Below are 23,386 nucleotides of genomic sequence, written 5' to 3'. Positions count from 1 at the left end.
TCAGCATTTGAGCAGCTTTGAGAGGACAGCAAGGACTCTGAATATTAAGAGCATTCATTCACCAAATATTTATTGAGTGAATGATATTCTTCTGGCTGGGCAAAGTGGCAAATAAATGAATGAACGAGCCAGCAGAGAAGAAAAGGCCAACTCAACACTAGGACAGAAAATGCTGACAAAAAGTGGCTGATACAAATAAATGCTTTATTGCATATACTGAAAAGACAACGAAGAGCAGACTTACAAATACATGAGATAGCAAGCTCCCATGGCATGTGGTTCTGTGTAGTGTTTGCTGCAAACTGGAGCACAGCCACTGAGTTGGAATTGGAGGTAAACAAAAATTCTGGATTCCATCTTTTGGAAAATTCTTTCTGGAGTTCCTGTTCAATTTCAAGTGACTTGTCCAGTGGAGTGTTGACTGATGAAGGTGTTATACTTGACAAGGGTCAATCTGTTACATCTTCTGGGCATTGGTGTGTTTTACAGGAGAATTTGTGGAGTAGGATGTTTCACACCAACCTGTCCCATGGAGAGAGCTAGGATGAAAATGACCATTTCTGTCTGAAATTTTGGCCTATATTGATCTCTTGCTTGGTCCATCCAATTTGTGTCAGCTTCTCATAAAATTGGTAGTAGCCATCATGGAAAGTCTTGTATTGCTGTAGATGTGGTGACTGAATTTCCACTGCTGCTTTGGTTAAACAAACAAACAAAAAAAAAGGCAGAACACCACATCCTGTGGCTGCCATTCAGACCTCAATTTGAACATTACTTCTTGGGCTTAATTCCTAGTGTTTTGTGTTGGCCAGCCCAGCAGGCTCTGTGGGGAACTTTTCTTCTTAATGAGACATTAGGAAAAGGGCAATTGGTTTTGTTTTAATGACGTGCTGGAAAGATCTTGCTGGCTAAGCGAATGTGACTTGAAGGATAAATCATTGGACTGGGAGCAGATTTAATTGCTAATTTCCTCAAGTGGGTTCTAGGAAATGGATTTCATCTTCCTTGTGGGACTGTGATGACCTCCATAGTCAAAAATTTTCTCTGGTAGGGCTCTGACTGTGACTTCAGTACAATAGCCAGATTCCCAAACCAAGTTATTATCTCTAAACAAGTTAACTTGGTTACAGAAGTAGCCTGGTATTCAGTAACAAGTGGCTTTGTATGGTCTATTTTGCCTTCTCTGCTATCTTTAAAGACAGATTGGATATTTTTGCACTGTCCTCAACAACAGTTACACTGGGATATCCCATTAAAATGCCCTCAAGTTACTGTTCTTTCCTTGAAGTCTTGTCAGATGTGGAACTCAAAGCTTCAGTAAAGGAGCTTGATTTTGGTTCCACCTCTAACATTGTTAAGCTTTCAGGCCAAGCCCACTGCAATTGGAGTGTGCTGAGCATTAGATGTATAGAAATTCTCTGTTTCCTTGAGGTGAGTAAGCCAAATTTGATGTGCCGAGCCAAGCCTGCAGTAGCCTTTTGGAAGCTGGACAGGGTTAGAGGATAAAGCAAGAGAGTTCTTGGCTATGCACTGTAGAATGGGGTCAGTTTCTCCACAGCTCCTTTGGCACTTCTCAAGGAAATAAATTTTCTCATGTCAAATATTTGTGGGTTTAAAAATACCCTGGCCTGGAGTGGTCAAGTGCTGGGGAGTGCAGCAGAACTTCCATTGCATTTCCTTGTATCTCCTGTGTGTAGCCTAGTGCAGGATAGAGAAGGAAGACAGCCCGTAGGGCATGGTCCCCACAGTTGTGGGTTTCCTCTGTTCAAATCTGTCTTTAGATTCTGCAGTGTTCAGTACAGTCTTAGCATGTGACAAAGCTTTTTTAAAGTTAGTTCTTCTAACAAGGAATGTCTCAAAGAACTGTGACCTGGTAATTAAAATAACTGGTCTGGGTCCCCTTGATGCATCCAGGAGAAAAATGTTCATTTACACTAAATGAAATGATAAAGTAAGGTCAAGTCCATTTATCCCCTCAATGTCTTTATTCAAGGTGCTGAATGCTCTGAAGCAGAGGTGACACTGCCTGGTTCCTCCTACAGCTGGCTGTTGGTATAATGACACAAAGGCAGAATTCCCAGTTCTGCTATGAAAAGATTATCATGCTGATGCTACAGATAACAGGAGAGTGAGTGGTTATCAGGAGGCATTTCCTCAATGGTAGTGTTCCTAGAGCACTGCCAGTCTTCCCACCAGCACAATCTGCTCATGTTACCCAGTCCCATTATGGAAATAATTCCTGAAGCACAGCTACCTGCCTTGCTTTTGTCAGGGAATCATGAAGCACTAGACAACAAGGTTAGATTTAGGCAGGAGTTATGTGAGCCCTGCTAGGTTGTCCATTCATATGATAATTATTTTGCATTCATCCCCTTTCTGTGACCTGCTTTTTCATGCACAGCTGCATTTTTTTCCTAGCAGAGCTTAAATTTTGTTTTGTTTGTTTCAAATCCCTGTGTTGCTGTAAGCATTCAGCAATTCTGTCTGCTGTGATAAGTCCTTACCGTGACTGCTTTGTGCTCCCAGCAGCCCAGGCTACTTGTCTTGGGCCTTGTGGTCTTATGACTTTGGATATAAACTCCTTGTCTAGTGATGTGTAGCCCTGGCATGTTGATGGTCGCTTTAGAAATGAGCATTATCTCAGGGCAGGATTCAGCAGAAACATGTGCCTAAGTGGGATTTGTGTGTCCAGCCACATGGGTGTACTAGTAGGGAGGGTTGCCTTATTTACCTCAACAACACTTTCCTTCTTCACCCCCAAATCACTTTATCTTTTTTTCTTTCTCTTTTTCATACCCTCTTGTAAGAGAGACATTATTTACATGTCTCTTGTGTGACAAGTGACTTGATGGTTTATAGCACATGGGGATAATGCAGTTTTCAGAATTTGTGTTCTGAATCTGGACATGATATCAGAGGCTTCTAGAGATACAATAACCTTCTTTTGCACTCCAAGGTTACAGAACTGGGCAGAAAACAAGTGCAACCAAGGGAAACATGTAGGTACCTTATCATTCAAGACCTCCTGGCTTCCCTAGTACAATATATTGTGCAGTCTGTGTCATGTTGTCCACTTGTCCCATTCACTTAATTTGTTGAGATATGCCAGTGTTCTTGGCCCTAGGTAAGAACACAAATCAGCACCTGACATGAGAAATTTTTCATATTATGTATGTGGAGAGGAAGATGATGTTACATTCCAGTCAGTTAGTTTTTGTAAAAATTCACCTTCAAGCCCAAAGGAGCTCAGCATAGCTGAAAGAGGTGAATGGAAAGAGGTGAGTTCCACAAAGGGCATTTCAAAATCTTCCGCTTCCTCTGGAACATAAAGTTACCTCACTCACTGTGCATGAATCAGCTCATCGAGGAGAGGAATCCAAGAGGGAATTGTGCCGAGCAATCATAATTCTAACAAAGCCCTTATGAAGGGTCTAGTCAAAGTGAAATGTTTATGTAAAAACATCCTCTATCTAGCTCTTGCCTTGGTCTTTCAAGCAGCTTCTGTGACCTTACACTGGTCTTTGTTGAGCTTCGTAAGGTTCATGTTAGCCCAAGTTACCCAAGTTACTCACTCTTCCAGCCTGTCCAGATCTTCCTGCAGGGTGAGTCTCCCATCTAAAGTACTTGTTTGCCATTTGGCAAACCTCGTCAGGGTGCCCTTGGTCCCATCACCCAGATCACCTGTGAGGATATTAAACAGTGTTGGGCCCAATATCGATCCCTGGGGGACCTTGCTTGTGACAGGTCACCAACCTGAAGAGGAGCTGTTTGCCGGCACCCCCTGGGTGCTCCCTGCCAGCCAGTTCCTCACCACTGCACAGACCATGTCTCTGTCCATAATGTGTCCTTTTCCCGAGGAGGAGGCTTGTGGGAAACCATATGGAAATCCCTGGAGAATCCAGGTAAACACTGTGCACCGCCTGCCCCACTTGAACCAAGCACTTCCTTTGCCACAGAAGGTGATCAGCTCTGTCAAGCACGATTTGCCCTTGGTGAATCCGTGATGGCTTTTCCCAATCACCTGCCTAATTTTTCTTGTGATAGCCCCCAGGAGGATTTCTTCAGTAACTTTCCCAGGAACTGAAACACAACTTCGTTGCAAAAGCATTTGTAACTTGGGGAAATATGTCAGGTTAATAATGCCCACACAACTGCAAATCCATGAGGCCTCAGTGCGGTTGAAAAACCTGGCCCCATCGAAGGCATTTGCCAAACTTGTAGGTTGTTTAGTGAAATCAAGATTTTACTGCTGGCTGCTCACATGCTTTCTAGCTGTGTTGAGTTGGCAGCAGAGCAGGTTTCCCCCACACCCTGTTCAGTCACATGTGCGTGTGCATCTCCATCTGCCTGTGTCATTACAATGTGAGGTCCGTGCTTTGGCTGAGGAAACCTCTCTTTCTGTGGCTTGCAGAATGCCTGTCTGATGGTCTCTCACCTGGTGTTTAAAGCCATAACCTAGAGGTCAGCTTCTTCATCTAATTATCAAGGCATCTGTGCTCCTGTTTCTTATCAGATGCCCTAAGTGGGTCAGTTCATGAGGTTTCACATAAAACTTCTGTAGCCTGGACCCCTGCCAGAAACCATTTTGCTCCCTTAGGAGTGTGACATGCTGCAAATTAATGTCACAAATTGAAATTTAAACATTTTCTGTCCTATCTCTTCCTGTTAGAGACTTTTTTGCTTCTGCTGAGGGGATCTTTCACTTAATAAATCAAAGCTTGCTCACTCTTTTCTTCCAAAGTCTTTGTAGAACACATTTTTGTTGCAAAGGACACCCATGGGCCAGGCCAGGCCTCATGACTATAATTTTGATGCCATTAGTTCTGAACATGCTTTGCTTTGCCTACTTTTCTGTGAACCAAAGACTAGTTTGGGGCAGACAGGATAGTGAGAAATAGGTGTTGGATGTAGTGAGTGAGCAGCATTGTAGAAGTGTGAGTTCACTTCCCTTGCATGGACCAAAGCAAGGGGAATTTTTTTTTTTTTAATTTACTGTGATGAGCCAAAATGGTGCCAGTTGTGTAGTGGCTGAAACTTAGCTGTGTCTGAGGGCCCTGCTAGGTGGAACTGCCCTTACAGTGACATGAGGAGCTTAATTGCTACAAGATCTTCCCCCTTCTATTTCATCCTTGCTTCCTGAACACTGCTGCTTTGTATTTTTATCCAGTGTTACCTTTTAATCTATAGCTGTCTTTTTAATGTTTGTTTTTTCTCTTCTCCCCTTTTCATGAATGTTGACATTCATCAGAGGCCTAGTTGGTTGTCTAAAGGGAGGGCCCTAACAGCACATTTATTCTTAAAATTGAACAAAATATCCTGGAGCCAGTAGCGATAGCCTGGTTTGTCATGCTCTTGGCCAAGCCTGAAGTTCTCTTTAAGAGCTGACCTGAAATGCAGCATCACTGCTGGGAGAAGGGAAAAATGGATCTCTTGGTTCTCCCTTTCTTAGCTACGTATGATCCATGTGTTAGGCTTGTATGTTTAGGAACACTGCAGTGACTGCCAGTTGGACATTCCAGGCTCTGTGTGTAGCATGTACCTGAAGATCTTGGGCCAGTGCCCCTCATCCAGTTGCAGCTGAGTTCCCTGTGTGGAATGCTGAAGATCTCAGCAGAGATGCTGGCTTTGGCAGCTACTTGTCCTTTGAAAAACCTGCCAAGAGAGCCAACGTCACATGGCAGCTTCCACTGCCTTGCAGTTCCAGACAGGCAATTACTAAATCTATTTTGTTGTTTCTTGACAGTTAAAGCAAAATTCTGCAAACATTCATTTTGATCTACTAATGAATGTGTGTGGCTCTAAGAAGTCTGTCTGAAACCAACAGAAGTGTTTACATGAGAATTCTTAGCATTTACAAGCTTTTCCTGACCTCAGCTTTTCTTGAACTGTAAGTGTGTTTGATGCAGAGATTGTGCCTTAGCCTACCAGTATTGGGAACTGTGTGTGGAAAAAGCTGTCAACCTAGTGAACATCAAAAATTAAAATGATTTGCTGCCTCGGGTAAGCAATCTGTTCTTTAGGTTCCATCTAACCTTCCTGTTGTGTAGTATTTCACTGAACGTAATCATAACTGAATGATGATTTAGACTGCTAGGGAGAATCTAGGAATTCACACAACTCTGAAAATCTCTGTGGGAGTGCTGGGGGAGAGTATTGTGTATCTCGATTCTGCAGTTCAAAATTATTTTGGAGAGTTAATTTGAAACAGAGATTTCCCATGTAACACACACACAAACCTAAATGCAGTGTTCACCCACAGACACACATCAATGGAGGAAACAAATGTTTAGATTTCATTTTTTATTCACTGTAACAATTACTGGAATGACTTGCTGCTTTGGAAACTGAAGATTTTTCATGTTTGCTTGTTTGACTTTCCCTTTTTCCCACTGTTGACTCCAAGGAAGCATGTTTTGGGTTGGTCTTTTTGACTGTTGAAGCAAAGCTTGGGTGGCATCTATCAAGTACAATGTGCTGCACTTTTGTAAGAGAGATGTTGAATATCTGGTTTTTCCCTTCTAGAGAAGCTGACCCAAATCAAGCCTTCATAATGGAATTTATAGACACGCAGAACAGTGGCAATAACTAGGAATTAATTTGTTGCAGTCTTGGCTTCCCAGGTGCTGTGACCAATGTTGAGATGGTGTAGCAGGGGGGTCCCGGGAGCAGGGGAATCCAGCCAGAGTCACGATATGAACACCGATACGATTTGAGCATTGTGCTCCCCTTTTATTATTCGGTTACACCAAGTTATACTTTTTCCAAAGTTCACGCCCCTTTCCCATGAGAAAGCCTCTAAGCAGCGGGGGAGCTGACCAGTGTATACCTTTTCCCAAGGCTGTTCAAGGCTGCCAGCTAGCAGGTGCCTTGCAAGCCTGTTTTCAGCCTGAAGCCCCGTCAGGGGTACTTCTGCAACAGCCCTGGGATGCCCAAGCCCTCCTGGGGTATCCTATATTCCACAAGGAATCCCTCTACACATCCCCCGTTTTCTTTTTGGGCAACCCAGGTCTGGTCGATGATCTATCACAGCCCCGCTTTAAGGCAAAACAAAATACACCCAAGTATTATTAAACCTAATATAACTACAAATAGCAATCGGCAGCCTTCTACTACCAAGGTACACAGCCATCTGGTGATACCCAGACCCTTAAACCAATCTCCAGTAGGGTCGTCTGTCTCCTGAAAGATGTGTAGGCCCCTCTGGAGGCCAGAGAGGTGCTTGTGAATTGGGACAGAATGGTCAGAAAGACTCATACAGCACATACCCTGGAACTCTTTGCAGCTGTGGCCGTGAGCTAGTAATAGAAAATCAATGGCTGCTCGATTTTGTATTATTCTATGTCTAACACTAGTAACATCTACGCTTAACTCATCAAGCATCTGCGAAGTTATGTTTAACTTATCCCTCTCCCAGCAAGCAAGTTTGTGCAAAATAGCGTGAGCCCTGGCTGCCGAAACAGCAGGTAACAACATAAATGCTAGCCAAATTGACTGCCTTCACTTGATCTAAATGGGTGGACAGCTGATTGAAAATGTCCGCTAATGCTCCTGTCTCAAGACAGTCAAAAACCAATTTCTCACTCTACCTCTGTGTCTGGTGCTATACACAAAAATTTATGCAACTCTCCTTCTTGGTTTTGCCTTTGGAAAGGATTCCCTGACACCCATGACAAGTCACTAGCAACCACCCAGGGCAGCTGTTAGATTTGCCCCAGGGTCTCGCTATCTCTCCTGCTACGGAGAGTGGTGGATTTGGCAAGTCCTCAGCTCCTTCACTCAGCCACGTCTGCAGCCTCTCCCAAGGCTTCTTGAGACGGAGGTCTCAGAGTGCCAGCTGTTGAAGTAGTGGCGTCACTTTTCTCAGGAGCTGATGCTGACTGCGCCTTCTCATTTCAGGGTCCTGTAGTATGGCACCACTTTGCTGGACACAGCTCCGGTCAGTGATGCAGCGATGACTTGTCCCTGTTGTTGCAGGACATTCTGTAGCATTGCAGTCCACGTTTGATCCCAGAGCAGGAACTGTGAAGGGGTTAATAACAACTGTGTGATGTTGATGCAGTCCTTTGAACACAGGACATCTGCTGTAAAGATAGACTGCAAAATGCTTTGTGTAGATAAGTTAGCAAGCTTTTTGATTACTTTTTGTATCAGTTCTTGGTGTTTCTCCCCGTCCCGGGGCTGCTTCTGGGCCGCTTTGGCTTTGCAGGAGATGAAACCGCAGAAGCCGCTCTGCTGCCGGACGTCCCGCTGTTCGGCGGGGGGGGGGGTTACTCTCTGCCGCTTTTGGCTGGGTTTTAGGACCTCTGCGTTGCTCTGCCGCTTTCGGCTGGACAGCAGGGCTGCCTGTGTCTCCTTGGCCCACCTGTGCCCTGCCCCCTGGATCGGGTGTCCCAGCTTCCGCGTTCGCAGCCATTCCTCCCTCGGCTGTTGGAAGGGTAACATCCGGCTCTGCCGAGTTTAGCAGCTCCTGCACTGAGCGGACGCGCACCGCCGTGTTTTTAACCGGTTTTCTCGTGGCCAGCCGGAAGGACCGTGCTACCCTGGACTCTGCTCTGGTCTCTGGCCGCCGCTCCATAAGGCCCCCGTCAGTTCCTTTCCCAGAGCTGCTATTCTCTAAAGCCTTTATGGCAGCTACAGCAACTGTCTTTTCTGTTTTTATTTCTGTGAGAGTGCTAGTTACTGCCCTCCAGGTTAAGCCGAGGGCTTTAGCTTCTTTAGCTGCCTTTCCTCCCTCAATCGTGGACAGGCACAATTTATATCCAACTTCCCCCCACGCTTTGGTTGAGAACAAACACGAAGTGTAACTCAATAATCCATGTTCCCGGGCCCACGTAACGAGGGCATTCAGATCTCGGTCTTTTACGATCTCGCCTCTCATAGAGAGGATATTAGCCAGGAGTCGAGGTCCTGCCCCGTAGTCCATAGCTTCTGTGCTGCGGGTATTCGCTCGGCCGCGCGAAAATACGGTCTCCGGCCACTCGGCTTTGAGGTTTAGCCCCCGGCTTTACTCGGCTTCGGGACTTATCCTCCGGCTGGCTATCCTGCTTTGAGACCGGGCCCCCGGCTTTACTCGGCTTCGGGGCCACCCGCTCTGGTTCCCCTGGCTCCACCGCACCGATATGATGAAATACGGAGTCTTACCGCATTGAAGCGAACCTGCCTGAAGCAAAACTCACTCAGGTCCCTGTTCGGGCGCCATGTGTAGCAGGGGGGGTCCCGGGAGCAGGGGAATCCAGCCAGAGTCACAATATGAACACCGATACGATTTGAGCATCGTGCTCCCCTTTTATTATTCGGTTACACCAAGTTATACTTTTTCCAAAGTTCACGCCCCTTTCCCATGAGAAAGCCTCTAAGCAGCGGGGGAGCTGACCAGTGTATACCTTTTCCCAAGGCTGAGGCCCCGTCAGGGGTACTTCTGCAACAGCCCTGGGATGCCCAAGCCCTCCTGGAGTATCCTATATTCCACAAGGAATCCCTCTACAAGATGGTTTAAACAAAATAATCCCCCCCTCAATACAAGAATCATAATTACTGAGTGGGAGGAATTTTAAATCTAACATACTGTCTTTTATCAAACAATTGATTCCTCTTGTAACTTGAATCTATTGGGAAATGATCAGTGCTGGACACAGGGTCTCAGTGAGACCCTCATGCAGACGTAGTGCTTAGGGTACAATGCTTGCAGGTACAATTCTTTGGAAGTTTGGACAATGAGGGTTTTACACACATACAACTTGCCAAATGTATTATTCTATCCCTGCCCACCCTCCCCCCACAGGATAATTTTTATGCAGTTTCCATTTGTTTCTCATTTCGATCTTTACGGCTGCCAGTGTGCTCTACCCTCATACCACCTGCTATCACTTTCCAAAGTACGTCGTACTTCTTTTGGTTTTTTTTTGGCAATACACCTGCAAGGAATGAACCTTAACTTGTGAAAGTTCATAGGCATTATGGAACATTTTGAGGCATTCTGAGTGATTAATGAGTAATGCCAAGTAAGATGATGGAAATTTCTCCTGTTGGCTGCCAAAAGCTAGTAGGGCATAGCCTCTAGTATAGTCTGGTTCCTGTGAGAAGGTGGCTTCTTTTTAAAATCAGTTTTCTTCAATTTAGATATTGAAAGATGAATGGTTGTTTTCCTCTCAGAAAAGTTTGATTCTTAACATCTGTAGAGCAATTACTTGCATAACAGACTGTACTCAAGTTAGTCTTCCTTGTTAAAGTCAACATATCCTCTTGGTTGTATTCTTCCCTACCCCCTTTTTTTCTGTGTTGTACTCAGCTATTTCTTTCCTTTGCCCTGCAGCTCCTTTAGCCTCACTGTAGGTACACTGTGCGGGTTAGACCCAGTGAAATCCAAGTGCTTTCCAGGATTTGCCCAGCAGGGATGTGCTTCTGGCAGTCAGCTTTGGTTCTGGAAAGTGCTAAGGTTAAGGAGGTGCAATAAAACAACTCTACAGGGAAGTGCTTTGCTGAATCAGGGTTAACAGAGAGTTTTGCTGTCTCAGCCTTCTTCAGACTTGTCATTGCTCGCAGCTTCATTTACCTTGTTGAACTGGTTTTTGTGTGTGCTTGCCTGGATGGGTTTCTGAGTTTTGCTCACTTTCCAACTCAACTTTGGAGGCAGGACTTTGAGGATGGGATTAACCAACTCCTCCAAATACGTGGAAACCTTGAAACCCTGAGCATTATGGCTGTAGCCTTTGCTTTACAGCACCAACACACGTATTTGTAGTGTGGCCAGTTCCTTGCCTACTGGTAGGGAAAGACATGAGACTCAAGCCCTTGGCAGGTTTGTGCAGGGTTTGGGATTGCCAGAACACAAGAAACTCTGCAGGTGTGCAGAGTTCTCTGTAGTGGTAGCTCTCTGTAGTGGTAGCAGGGAAATGCAAGGCAGAAGGGTGCTGAGAGCCAGGGGGTTGGCAGGGCTCAGGGGTCAGGGATTATTTATGGGGCTGGGGCAACAGAGCCTTTATGGAGCACAGTCCTCGCCTTCTGACCTGGTGCAGAAGTGCCCTTTGCAAATGAAAAGGCCACCCAGGGCTCCCTCAGGCCGGGAAACACAATATCCATTGGACCCTTTTCACCTCCAAATGTAAAGGACTCATCAGTGGCAATAAATGGCAGCGGTAAGATGGATTTCTTGTCAACAGAGCTGGGAGAACACATTTTAATTAAAGGACAGCAGTGACTCGAACAGTGAAGGTAAGGGGGTGTGTCTGTTTAAAAACCTGATGCAGTGCACTGCAATGAGATGTTTTGAACACCGTGGTAAGGGCATGAGTTTGACCTATTTCTGTGTATAAACAAATACATGTTTTACTTTACAGCAAATATATTTCAGGAAAGCTTACTGACCATGTCTTTGTTCTAATGATTTTACTATTGCTTGGTATGTATTCCTTCTTCATTGGTACTCTATGCTTGATTAATTGTTTCACAATGCCATAAGCTTCTGGCATTTGTCCCACAAACTTAATGAATGATCATACCTTTATTAGTATAATGTCATGTTCTATTTTTTTTCTGGAGTTAAGGGATGCTGCATTCCCCTTCCTGAACCAACACTCAGGTATGGCCAGCACTGTTAGTGGTGAGCAAAGAGATACCCATTGTCCTTCTACAGGCCCTGCTGTAGACGCTGTGGGTAATTTTTTGGCAATGTATCAGTATCTGCACCTTATCTGGAAATAATGTTGTTTTATGCTTGAAACTTCTGATTTTTTTTCTTTTCATTGAAATATCCTTCTTGTCAACATGTCCAGATACAGGTAGGTCTATAGGCAGGTGAGAGGTGACTTAAGCATAATATACCCACAGCCTGTGCTTTACCAGTGATGCCTGAAGTCTGTAGCCTTTTCAGGAGTTCAGAATTAAGTAACAACAGCATGCAGGCTGCCTGCACACCTTCATTTGTTTTTGGTTGGATTTGCATTTCTGTGAAATTCTTGTTTAAATCACAAGCTTCTTCTCTGGAGAACTCCATTCTCATCCAATGCAGAGGTAGATATGAATGGTTCTTCAAATATTATATACAGCTTAAATACCATTTGGAATGATGATCACCTGTAGGAAGCTTTTCCTGATAGGTTTTTAAGGCAAGGAGCTCACTACTGCATTTCTGAGCTTATGATGAGCTGAAGAGTACAAAGAGTTTGTTTTATTGATTTGTTTTGTTTGTATTTTACTTAGGGGAGATATTTTCCTTCATCTGCAATACATCTTACAAAGACAATGACTGAAAAAGGGGAAACTTGTATCCCTGATCAGTGAATAGAAACAGGTGAGAAAAGCTGCAGTCTGCTGATTTTGGAAACAGACAGGAGGGATGAGTCAACAGGTGACAGAAAGCTTTCTTTGGAGAAACACTGATTTATCAGACACACTTATACAAGTGCTTTTGAAGGGGGGCAGGTGGAAAACTACTAGAAACTCTGGGTGAAAGCAAACCATTTCTTTTTCCTGGAGAAAACTCAGCTGTTGTGGAAAGTCTAGAGAATATTTTTTTCCATTATCTTTTGTTCTGAAAAAGATAGCCTGAAAAATCAGCCTGAAAGAACTGATACGAAGTTTATTTAATCTTCATGGAGATAGCTCAGACTCGAGATTCCCACAGAGGTTATCTGGAATAAGAAAACAATCAAGTATAAACCCTTCTCCTAGTATCTGCCAAGTACTTTGACACAAGCTGTGCTTTAAACCAGAAAATTACAAGGAACATAATGTTGCAGTGTTGGTAGAAACCTTAGCCATACACAGTTGCAGAGAAAAGTTGAAGGGATCTTGGATAAATGTTTTTTGCCTGCTGAATGCTTGGTTAATTCCTGGTTGAAAGCAGTTGCAGGAGTAGTTTGTTTTTATAATTGTGCCAAGAAACGCCCAGAGTAAAGGACAGGTATTGCTGCTTTCCGAGTGTGTCTACAAACCGTGGTCAGGACCAGAGCCCAGCAGAAATTGCATAACCAACTTCATCCGCGCACAACAAACCTTTTCCCACAGGTTTCTTAGCCTGCAATTCCAGCTCTGGGTTTAGCAGCACGCTCAGGGTTTCCTTTGCTGCGTCTGTGTGGACACCTGGGACTCGTGTTTGCAGCTAGGTTCTGTGTTCGTTTCGAAGATTTTGAACCTTCCGAAATTTTTCAAAAATTTGAGCCGTTTTCTTTTGGTTTTCCAAAACAAAAACCTCCCATACAAATAATAATAATAATAATAAATCCAAGGAAAACAAACAAAACAACAACAACAACAACAACAACAACAAAAGCAGACGCCGCAGGAGCACCCGCGGGGCCGTGGCGGAGGGCAGGGGCCGGCTGGCGGAGCAGCCCCGGCCCAGCCCGGCCCGGTCCGTGCCCTCCGGCCCCGCTCGCCGCAGGCAGCGCCTCAGGAGCGGTGCGGGGCAGGGCACGGCCCTCGCGCCGCCCGCCCGGGCAGAGGCTGGGCCGTACCACGAGCGCTCGGCCGGGCAGGGGGAGGCGGGCGCGGGGCGGGCGCGGGGGCCGCGCTGCCGCAGGTCCCGCCGCCCCGGGCACCGCGGGGACGCTGAGCGGGGCCGCGGCCCCGGCGGAAGGCGGCGCCCAGCCCCGCCGGCTGCGGGCCGGACCGGGGCAGCCCCGCGGAGCCGGGCGGGCCCCCCTCCCTGCCAGCGGCCGGGGGAGGGCCGGGCGCCCGGATGTCGATCAAAATGAGCGAGCTCCAGCCGTACGCTGGCCGCCCAGGCGGGGGGAGCCGCGGCGCGGCGGCAGCGGCGGGGAGGCGGCCGGCACATGGGACGGCAGGCTTTCGCAGCGGGGTAGAGCCTGGACAGCTGCGGACGGAGCTCATGGATAGAGGACGCTTGGCAGGATAACCCCGCGATGGCTGCCCAGTCGAGGTACGGCGTTAAATAACTTTGGTCGCGGCTGGTGCCCGGCGCTGTTTGTGATGCCCTGGCTCCGGCTCAGGCTCACTTGGCTGTGGGGTTTTACCCCGAGCCCCGGGTAGGTTTTATCCGTGTGTTTTGTTCACCGAAGTGCCCGCTCCCTCTCCCCACCGTAAACTTTGTTCCAGCAGGAAAAACAAAGTCTTAATTGCTCCCCGTCAAATCTCTCCCAGTCCGAAAAGTTAAAAGCTCTTTGAAACTGATTTGCTTCTCCCCCGTGGACCTGTCTGTTTAAAAGCTCTTTGAAACTGATTCTCTTCTCCCCTCCATACTTGTCTCGCATTTGTTTCTGTTCGCCTGTAACCAGCCCGGCGTGAGCAGGTTTCTGTCAGTGCTTACAGCAGTGTTTTAAAAGGTGGGGAATGGTTTCTGTTCGGCCGGGTTGCAGAGCTGGCTGGGCGCAGTGGGAGCCGGTTGTGTCTGCTGGATAGCTGGGAGGATAGAAAATTGTTACAACAGAGAAGAGTACCGAAAAGAGTTACTTGGTTGCTGTCAGGGAGCAAAATTCGAGTTGAAACACCGATCTTGGTTAAATACTTCACAGCTGCGGTTTTAAAGAAGCTGCATTTTGCCAGCTCTCGGGGGAGTGGGGGAGTGTCCTGTCTAAAGTAAATTTCACACTCAGCATGGGGGAGGCAGCTTTTCTTATGCAGTAGTACTTGATGGAGCAGTGCTATTTAAGGTACCTGTTAAATGCCTTTTAGCGTTTACCATGCCTTAATGGACATTTCAAAAATGCCAAAGAGAGAAATTCCTTTTTGCTCTTAGTCCCACACTAAAAATACCACCCTGCTCCCCTTTCCCGCAGGCAGGAGGGAAAAAAAAAAAAAAGAATTAAAAATGGTGGTTTATCCTACACATAAGTTTGGCACTCACGGTGCATTTTCACAGTGGTGCTTTTCTGCAGGTTTGAAGCCAAGAGCTGGCTTTAAATTACAAGTGGAGAAGGACAGAGCCCTGAGGTTTGGGGAAGAAGCAGGGGAAGATTGATTGCTTGGTTAACAGCTGAGCTCTTCTCCAGCTTCCACGGCCTACCCTCTCGAACGTGGGTAGACTGGGAGTGTTTGGCATAAAGAGTACTTAACAAAAAGGTGAAGATTGAGAGTTTAGCATCTTTTTTTCCTTTGTATGATCCGTGTTCATGATTTACTGGCCTGCATTATCAGCGTTGCTGTAATAGGACCACATGCTGGATGCAGCATAAATCCGAGGGATGCTGGCTGGCCCTGGAGCTTGGCTTGGCTCCAGGGCCAGGGACGTGCCTGATGTCTCAGAGGTCGCACAGCCGTTCTGCTGGGTGGCAGGAGGGCACGTGGGAGCCGGGTCCCCAACTCCAGCCAGCTGGCCGAGACAGGCCAGAGCTGGCACTGGGGCCAGTAAGCCACATCCCTGACCCCTAAGGTGAATGGCGCAGAGAACCGAGTGTTACACGCTGAGTATCGGGAGGAGAATGGTCCAAGGCCTGGGTCTGGGGGGCTGAATTTTGCAGGGCAGGTGCAAGGACCGTGCCCCACACCTGCTATTTGAGACAGTCATGGGGACAAGATGTGCACGTGCCATTCTGTACTCTTCCTCCTTCTCCATCCTGTGTGTTGGCTTTTGCTTTTGTCAGGATGCTGTGAGGTGCTCAAGCTGTAAAACTGCGTCAGAACATTTCAGCACAGCAAGTACAGAGGTTACTCTGTATGCCTGAAGATCAGTGTTAAGATCTCTGATTATTGCTTGTTTTAAGACATTTAAAGAGTGTGGGAGTGCATATGAGTAGCAGAAATGAGTCTGTAGGAGAGAGGTTGCATTTGCCAGAAAGCCTGATGCTTGTGGTATTTCTGTTTCAGTGGCACAGATCTGCAGGGGTATCCATCTCATTTCAAAAAATTTGTGCTTTGTGGGTGTGTAGAAGCTTTTATTCAACAGTAAAGGATGAATTAATATTCATAATAAATAATTAGAACTCTACTGCATGACACTGAGAAGCCATATGTCTCCAGAATTCATTTGCTGAAACATGTCAGAGGGTTTGCTCTGCAAGGTAGCTGACAAAAGAAACGTGTGAGCTTTCTGTGTTCATTTGTGCTTTGCAGAAAATACAGGCAATTTTTGCAAGCTCAGTAAATTACTGATGAGGTGGTGTGATACCGAGCACGGTAGTGGTGTGTGTATCCCTCTGTACAAGGCCTTCAGGCACTCCTCCATCTGCTCACGTTTTCTATTTCTCACATGCTGTTTGCTACAGCTAGTGAAAGTGATGTGACATACGGGAGGATGCTTGTTTGGAAACAAGAAAATCCAGCATCCTTTCTTCAGCTTCAGTGCTGTGATCCTCAGGGCTCACCTAGCATTTGGGTTTCACTATTTTGAAGGGTGGAAGGGTAAGGAAAACAAGGTGATAAAACATGCCTGTTGCTGCTCCTTAGCATTTTAAAGACTGTAATAGTGATAGCTGAAGAATTGATGTGCTAATGGATGCCACAGCATTCTTTAAAATCGTCATCTTAAGAAATGGTTACAGGGTGAGTTGGGCATGGCTTGAATGTCAGCTGTTTGAGAATGATCAGCTTTTCCCATTAGCTGCTCTAAGTATCTTACATCTGGAGCTATTAGGTGGAGAAATTATCCTCCAGTTAGCGTTGTTTTGTGTATAATGTAAGGTTGTGTGGGTTTTCTAAGTTGGTCGCTGAGCCGTAGGTTTGCAGCTGTAGCTTTCTATGAGCTCGCTTCTGGAATGCACGGATGATCTGATGCCTGTGGTGTCCCCAGGCAACAGGGCTTGTGTCAGGTTTTTATGGTGTATTCAGGAACGTGTGAGCAGAAGCAGAACTGATCTGAATGAGGACGAGTTTACTTTCTTGTCGAGTGTGGTGTGATGTTCATCATGTGCCGTTCAGCTGCTCTGGGAATACGGCAGGACCCTTGGGAGGAGTGTGGGACAGACTGGCAGAGCTCATCTCTTTTCTGCTTCTTTCTTCATTAAAATATCTGTTACGCTGCAGCAATTGCAAGCTGAAGATCTTTAGATGAATATCTGCCGGGCTTTTTTAAGATGCAGGCTGCTTTTCTCAGGTTGCTTGAGGTCATTTTAAATTGTCTGTAGACCCTGTCAGTTACACTTATTTACAGTAGGATGATAAACAAAATGCTTTGTTTCAGATGCTAAGAATTTCCAGTTGTCATATATATAACTTGCCTTTCAGTGTAGTCATGGTCAGCATCATTTCTGGTGTCCAGAACGAATGCAATTTCCTAATCTTTGTACACAGGTGAATGCAGTACACAGTCAGAGCAACATGAAACCTGAGTGTTGTGCTGTCATCCCTGCTGGGCTAACCTTGCTCTTCCTCCTGAGTCAGCCCTGCAGGGAAGGGTAATGATGGACAGCAGTCTGGGAAACCCTCTGTTTTCATCCCCTAAAGCCAAGTTGTACCAGCTAAACCCAGAAGAGTCTTGGGAGGAGGCTGTGCTGCTCATTTTGGTAGAAAAAAATGATGCTGTGAAGAAATAAAATGTGGCCTTATCTGTTTTAAAAACACAGTAAATTCTGAAGGGAGTAACACTGAGGCTTTTTCCTGAGAAGCTATGTTGAATGAGCTTTAGTTCATTCCATGTCATTTCACAGTTTTCCAGGCCAGATGTAAAGACACTTTTCGTAACTTTTTTTTTCATGGGTCCTGTTGATACAGGCAAATGCCAGTATTGGTGATGCTGGGTTCCAGAAAGCTGATGGAGGTCAAGAAGGGCTGAAACAATATCTTGTTGGAGTTTACTTGTCTATTGAAAGTTAAAACATCCCATGAAACCCTGTTGGTTTTGCTTGTACATTGCCACTAGCCCTGCCTAGAAATACCACTCTGTTCTCTCCTGAGCTACATGTCTAGATGATCTATGGCATGTTTTGTAGGCTGCTGGGGATTTTCCGTTTGCAGTTCCTTATTGCTTGGACTTTCTGAGCCTGGAGTTGCTCTGGCAGACCTGCAGCTGAAACGTTCCCACACAGAAGAAAGAGATGCTCACGGGGAAGTGGATTTTTCAGGTTGGTTTAGGTTTTTTTGGCAGTGGATATTCCAATTTAGAGTAGGCCATTGAAAACTTTGAAGTACAATTGTCATGGCATACTTCAGCTGGTATACAAGGGAATGTTTCCTTAGGTCATGTAATTTTCCTGTGTCTGAATCTGTGTTATAAAGAGAGGCCTCTTCTCACAGCTTTTTATGAGAAAATCATTTGCTAGTACAACTGCAAGACACAGCACGAATAGCAGGAAAGAAGATTTTAATGAGCTGCATAAATTCTCCTCAGCACTTTTCTTCTGAGAGTAGCCATAGTGAACAATGCATGACGCTTTTAAATACCTTTAAAATATAATAGGAAAGGTGTCTCCTTAAAGTATGTGGGAATGCTACAATGGCATTGTTTTCCATGAGGTGGAGGGCAGTGAAGTGAGGAAGAGTTCTCCACAGAGCGCAGGGTATCATCCTAGGGCCTGGGTTTGGTGCTGGGTGGTTGGGAGTGCAGAGGCTGGTTTGCTTACCTGGCATGCCAAGAGTTACTGTAGAGATGCATGAGCCTCAAAAAAAAGAGAAAGTACTTTTCCTGTTCAGTCTTGAACACAGCCTGGAGATTTTTTTTTTTTTCTCCCTGTGGTATGTTATAGTGGAAAATGTACTGCCTATTTTATGTTTTGCAATATTGGCTGCTGCAGTTGATCTGTGCTCATGATAGAAAAGAGAAGAGGTGTGGGACTGGCTGGGGCAATTATCACTCCCGAACGAGGTGTTACCATAAGTGGATTAAGATAGAGCTGCCTCTCCAGAAGAATGCTTTTGTGGGGAACAGACAAGAGGTGCTGCATGTGCTACCAGAAGCTTTTCCACAGTTGCCTATTCATAGACAATTCAGGGAAGAGAAGCTGAATTCTAGATCAGAATCAAGCAGCTGTGGAAAGTGGTGAGAGGCAGAATTCTTGCAGCCCAGAGGGAAGATGGCTCTGCACACAGCCAGCCCCCAGCTCTCTTTTGCTTCTGAGGTGCACAAGTTGTTGATCACCTTGTTGAACTGCATGGCTTTTTAAAAGTGCATTTCTTTTGCTGCCTTATTCTTGTATGGGAAGGGAGAGGTGGCAAATGGGGAGAAAGAGGAGGTGTGTGGGCACAAAACATGCATTTGAGAAGTTGCTCTGCTCCTGTTAGTGCTTCAGAATTGTCAGGCTGAGGTATCTAGGCACACTTGATTACGCAACCTTCATCACAAATGCGATATGCTTCGTGAAGATGTTTATCTTTTGGATTAGTTTAGGCTTAGATGTTGTTTGTAGAATTGTCATTTTCAGTTGTTCTGAGTGTTTATTGTACTAGCAACCTAAAGTTTTCCTTTATTGTTGTTTTTGCAATGTTACCATCAGGTTAAGAGAAAATAATGTCCCTGCTGTAATTTTTAGAGAAAGTTCAACAAGCAAATTGTTAATGTTTAACCTCAGAGGCAACAGTAAAACTCATTTTCAGAACTGCAAGAACTGTAGGTTTCATTTTTGTACTTGTAAATAAAAAAAAGAGCAACAAAAACCAACCACAAAAACTCATCAAAGAATAACAAAAACACCTCTATCACCAGTTCAAGCAAAACACAAGTAAGAAGTAGCCCAACCAAAACATAAATAAGAAGAAACACAAGAGGAAACTCTTGAGCATATGGTAGTATTTTTATTTCCGTACATCTTTTCTTTTTAGAATGCCATATAGTGTGTAAGCTGCAAGCAGCAAGTGATGTATTCAGCGGTGTATGATCGGCTCCTTCTCAGCACAGTGATGCTTAGCCGGTGGTGCGTGCATGTGAAGTATGTGAGAGAGCTTGGGTGCACGTACCTCCTCCCTGAGCTGAGCTGTGGGCACTGCAGGTGGAAATATGGATATCTGCTGGCATCTGAAATTGAAAGGAATTATTGAAATGTGAAGCAGTAAAGGGATATTGACATATTTGGAGAATTGGAGGCGTGATAAGAAATTGCTTTCCGTTTTTTTTGTTCTTCTGCAGTTTGTAAGGTTTTGCTTAAAAAATATTACTGAGATAATTCATCTTTGCAAGCACAGCTCAGAAGCTCTCCCTCATAACTGGTATGCAGCTATTTCTCAATAGTCCTCTCCCCTGCTGTAGGCTATTTTGGAAAAGTCATCCTAATCTGAAGGCAGGGAATATACTGGCAGTTTAGAAGTGCTTTGGTGACATGCTTCTCTCTTCCCTGTCCCCACAGCCCTCGGCAGAACAAGCTGTTCTAGGAAGAGTTGTTTTCCTGATGTCAGTAAGCCTGTGGCTCTGCTGAGAACAGGCTGTCAGTCTAGAGACCTATTTCTTCATAGCTTTGCTAAAATAACATGTGCTAACAGAAAGAGAGCCTGGTCTATCCCTCTGTGCAACAGAGCAGGGTGCTTTGCTTGGATTTTGAAAGACTCCCTTAGAGCTGCCACTACCTGGAAGCTGTCGTGTCTGTCTGTCACTGCAGGCCTTTTTTACTGTGAAAAGTGCTGGCATAGCTAAAAGGCAACAAATACACTGCAGAGGTGAGATAACTGTGTTGGCCCAAGTGTGAACTCCATGATACTGGTGAAGAATGCTTTTTCTGGCATATGGCTCCAGGGAGGATGGCTATGGGATGGTGGGTATAAGTTGTGTTGGCCAAAGAGCTCTTCTGGACCACTGTGTCTCCCTTCTTTGCTGAGACCCTTCAGCCCCCTTGTAGCAGAGCGGTCAGCTTTATCCAGCAGTTAACTCTTAATTAGTCATTGCTTTGACTTTGGGTTTCTGATTTAACGCATGATACTCTGTAGCTTGCATTCTGGAAGCAAGATGAATGAGTTGCCTTAATATTTAAAGGGAATGTGATCACTTTGTCGAGGTTTTGGAACACTGGAGGTGATCTTTATCTGTTTGCAAACCCATATCCATTTTACATGGACTGGCTTCAGCAAACTAGTAATAGGCTCTCTTTGCTTAGCTGGGTTTGTGGTCCTCCGTAAAGGGAATGCCTGGTTCTGTGTAATGTGCTACAGGGGTAAAAAAACTACTGGCCTGGAGTTTAAGAAAATTCTGTGTAACCACCCAGACTGGAGAGAGACAGAAAAATAGATAAAATCATGTGCTGTTCTTTGAGAAGGACTAATCTGCTTATAGAAACACCATAATAATGAGATGTATTATTTGGAGACATGGGGTACTTTTACCATTGCGTCCTGCAGGAAAAGCAGTTGACTTGTACAATGAGGAATTAAGAACAATAGACCAAAATAACTTCCTAAATTGACTGAGTTGGGAAAATTCAGTAACTCACTGTTTCACATATGAAAAAAGACTAGGTCATTTAGTGAATTAAATGGCACAAAGCTTTCCCTTGCAGTTCTCTATTTATTTGTAATAAAAATGAAGAGTTTAGCCTAGGATGGGAGAAGAAAAAACATGCACAGCTTCAGTCTAGAATTTCACTCTGAAGATGCCTTTAACTTTTTGCTGTTGTTCCCTTCCCCTTCCAAACCAGTTCCAAACTCTTAGTCGGTAAATGGGATGACTTCAGCCTTGGTTTTGGTTCCAAGTGAGCCAGCTCCAAGGTGGAGTTTCTGTACCTGCTTTAGCATGTCACTGATGAGTAGTGCTGTTGCTTGGTGCTGTGGTGACCAGACAGTGCAGCCCTGCACGAGTAGGACCATAGTGGATTAAAACAGATGGATGAAACTGTCAGTCTGCAGAAATTGATAACATTAAAACTTGGCTACCAAGCTGGTTCTTCCATTACTTAAACATGTGGATCAGTCTGGTTCCTAATGATTTGGAAAGGGTGTTTTCTTTACGCATCAGTTAAGTAAACTGGATGAACTGACTGGCAGTAAATAGGTTTCTCTCATTACACATCCCTTTTTCCTGCATGTTTGGAGGGACAGACTGAATTTATGTGCAGGCAACCTACTGCTGTTTCTTCCTCTTAAAATATAGACAGCTGATGTAGTGTAGTACTGTGTTTCACAGCCAGAACCTCCTTTCTGTGATTCTTGAATAAATGAAAGCAGTTTGTAATTATTGAGTAATCAGGGAATTGCAACCAAAACCTTCTTGGGATCTGGTTTGGGAACTGTATTGGTGTGTGTAGATATTGTTTTGCTATTTGAACAGCTTGTGAGAGAATTTATTGTGAAAACTGAGAAACTGTGCATACTAAAAAACCCTAACTAAACACCCCAAATCAAGAAAAAGAAAACCATACACACACACACACAACCCCCTCTCCTGTAATGCTTATAAAGTCAGATGTAGTCTGGGTTAATTTTTAAATATAATGAACATTTAGTTGACGTTCTGTCCTTTAGGCTGAACATTGGCCAAATACAGTGGTTTCAGTTCTTACCTAGAACTGACTTTGGTATCCGTGGTGTACTTAGTTAAAAAGAGACACATATGGAGCTCGTGGTGTTTTAGTCACAGGTCCTGTGTTCAGTACTGTTTCCACTCAGCTCCCTTAAGAGTGCTTATTCCTGTAACTTTCTGATTTGGCAGTCCTTTGTGCTAGTCAAACAGTAGAAAATAGGAGAAAAGGTCCTATTTTCAACTATAGCAGGAGCAAACATCAAACTCATGTTTGAAGATATTTCCCCCCATCCCCTTGAAAAAGTCTGATAGAAATGCTGTATAAAAGAAGGTATTGTGACGAAAACTCTCTTCTTTCTGTGTCCCAACCCCATCTTCTGGGCAATTTCTTCTTTGCTTCCCTGTTCCTTTGTGTATCGATTAAATATCAAGTTAATGGTTTCCTTTTATAAAAATTGCTTCCTTGAAAATGAGCCATCCTCCTCCCTCGCAGCCTAATGATGGAAAAGTACAGATGATATTGATATAAGCTGTGTTTACTTGAATGTAACAGCTTGAAAGACTGTGTACAGTAATCTGCCAAGTGAATAATGATTTGGTTTTGCTTGTTCAATATTTCTTCCTTTCCCCTAGAGAGGGGGAGGTCTGAACAACCAGTAGCAGTTGCTGAGGTTAATAAGATGCATTTAAAAGGTCTTTAATTATGCCATGCAATTTTCTTAGAAGGTCCTTGAACTATTCTTTCACCCCTTCCTCTTCTGTTTCGAGTGGGTGAGTGCAAATAAGATGGAAGTGCAAGGGAGGTGCAGGCACTGACTAGATACAGATCTAGGATCCTGCAAAGTCTCAATGGAAAGCAGGAAACCAGAGGAGGATTGAAATGGTTTGTGTGAGTTCAGCTGGCCAAGGGTGTGCTGAAAGCTGAGGCAGTGGTGAGAACTTGCGTGACAGGGCTCAGCAGGGTGAACACATAAAGTGTTGTTACAGCTGCTGCTCCAAATTTTATTGGTTCCTCTGGGTGTTTCTGTGCCATCCTCATTTGGGACCAAATCGTAACCTTCAGCTTGTACGTTGGGTTCCAGCTGATCTACCCCTTCCATATCTTTTGAGAGACTTATA

The 23,386-nt window shown here is 44.9% G+C and overlaps 1 protein-coding gene across 1 annotated transcript in view; it reads left to right on the top strand.

Moving 5' to 3' along the window:
* Nucleotides 1-13,732: 13,732 nt before the first annotated feature.
* Nucleotides 13,733-23,386, top strand: part of AFF1 (ALF transcription elongation factor 1) — a 68,126-nt gene continuing 58,472 nt past the window's right edge. Inside the window, exon 1 of the mRNA XM_082282234.1 lies at nucleotides 13,733-13,879. Coding sequence (XP_082138360.1) covers nucleotides 13,863-13,879 — 17 coding nt within the window. The 5' untranslated portion in view covers nucleotides 13,733-13,862. The remainder of the gene's footprint in view (nucleotides 13,880-23,386) is intronic.

Source organism: Coloeus monedula, assembly GCF_965178545.1.
Source record: "Coloeus monedula genome assembly, chromosome: 5".
NCBI classification, from domain to species: domain Eukaryota; kingdom Metazoa; phylum Chordata; class Aves; order Passeriformes; family Corvidae; genus Coloeus; species Coloeus monedula.
This window is presented reverse-complemented; position numbering and strand designations above follow the sequence as displayed.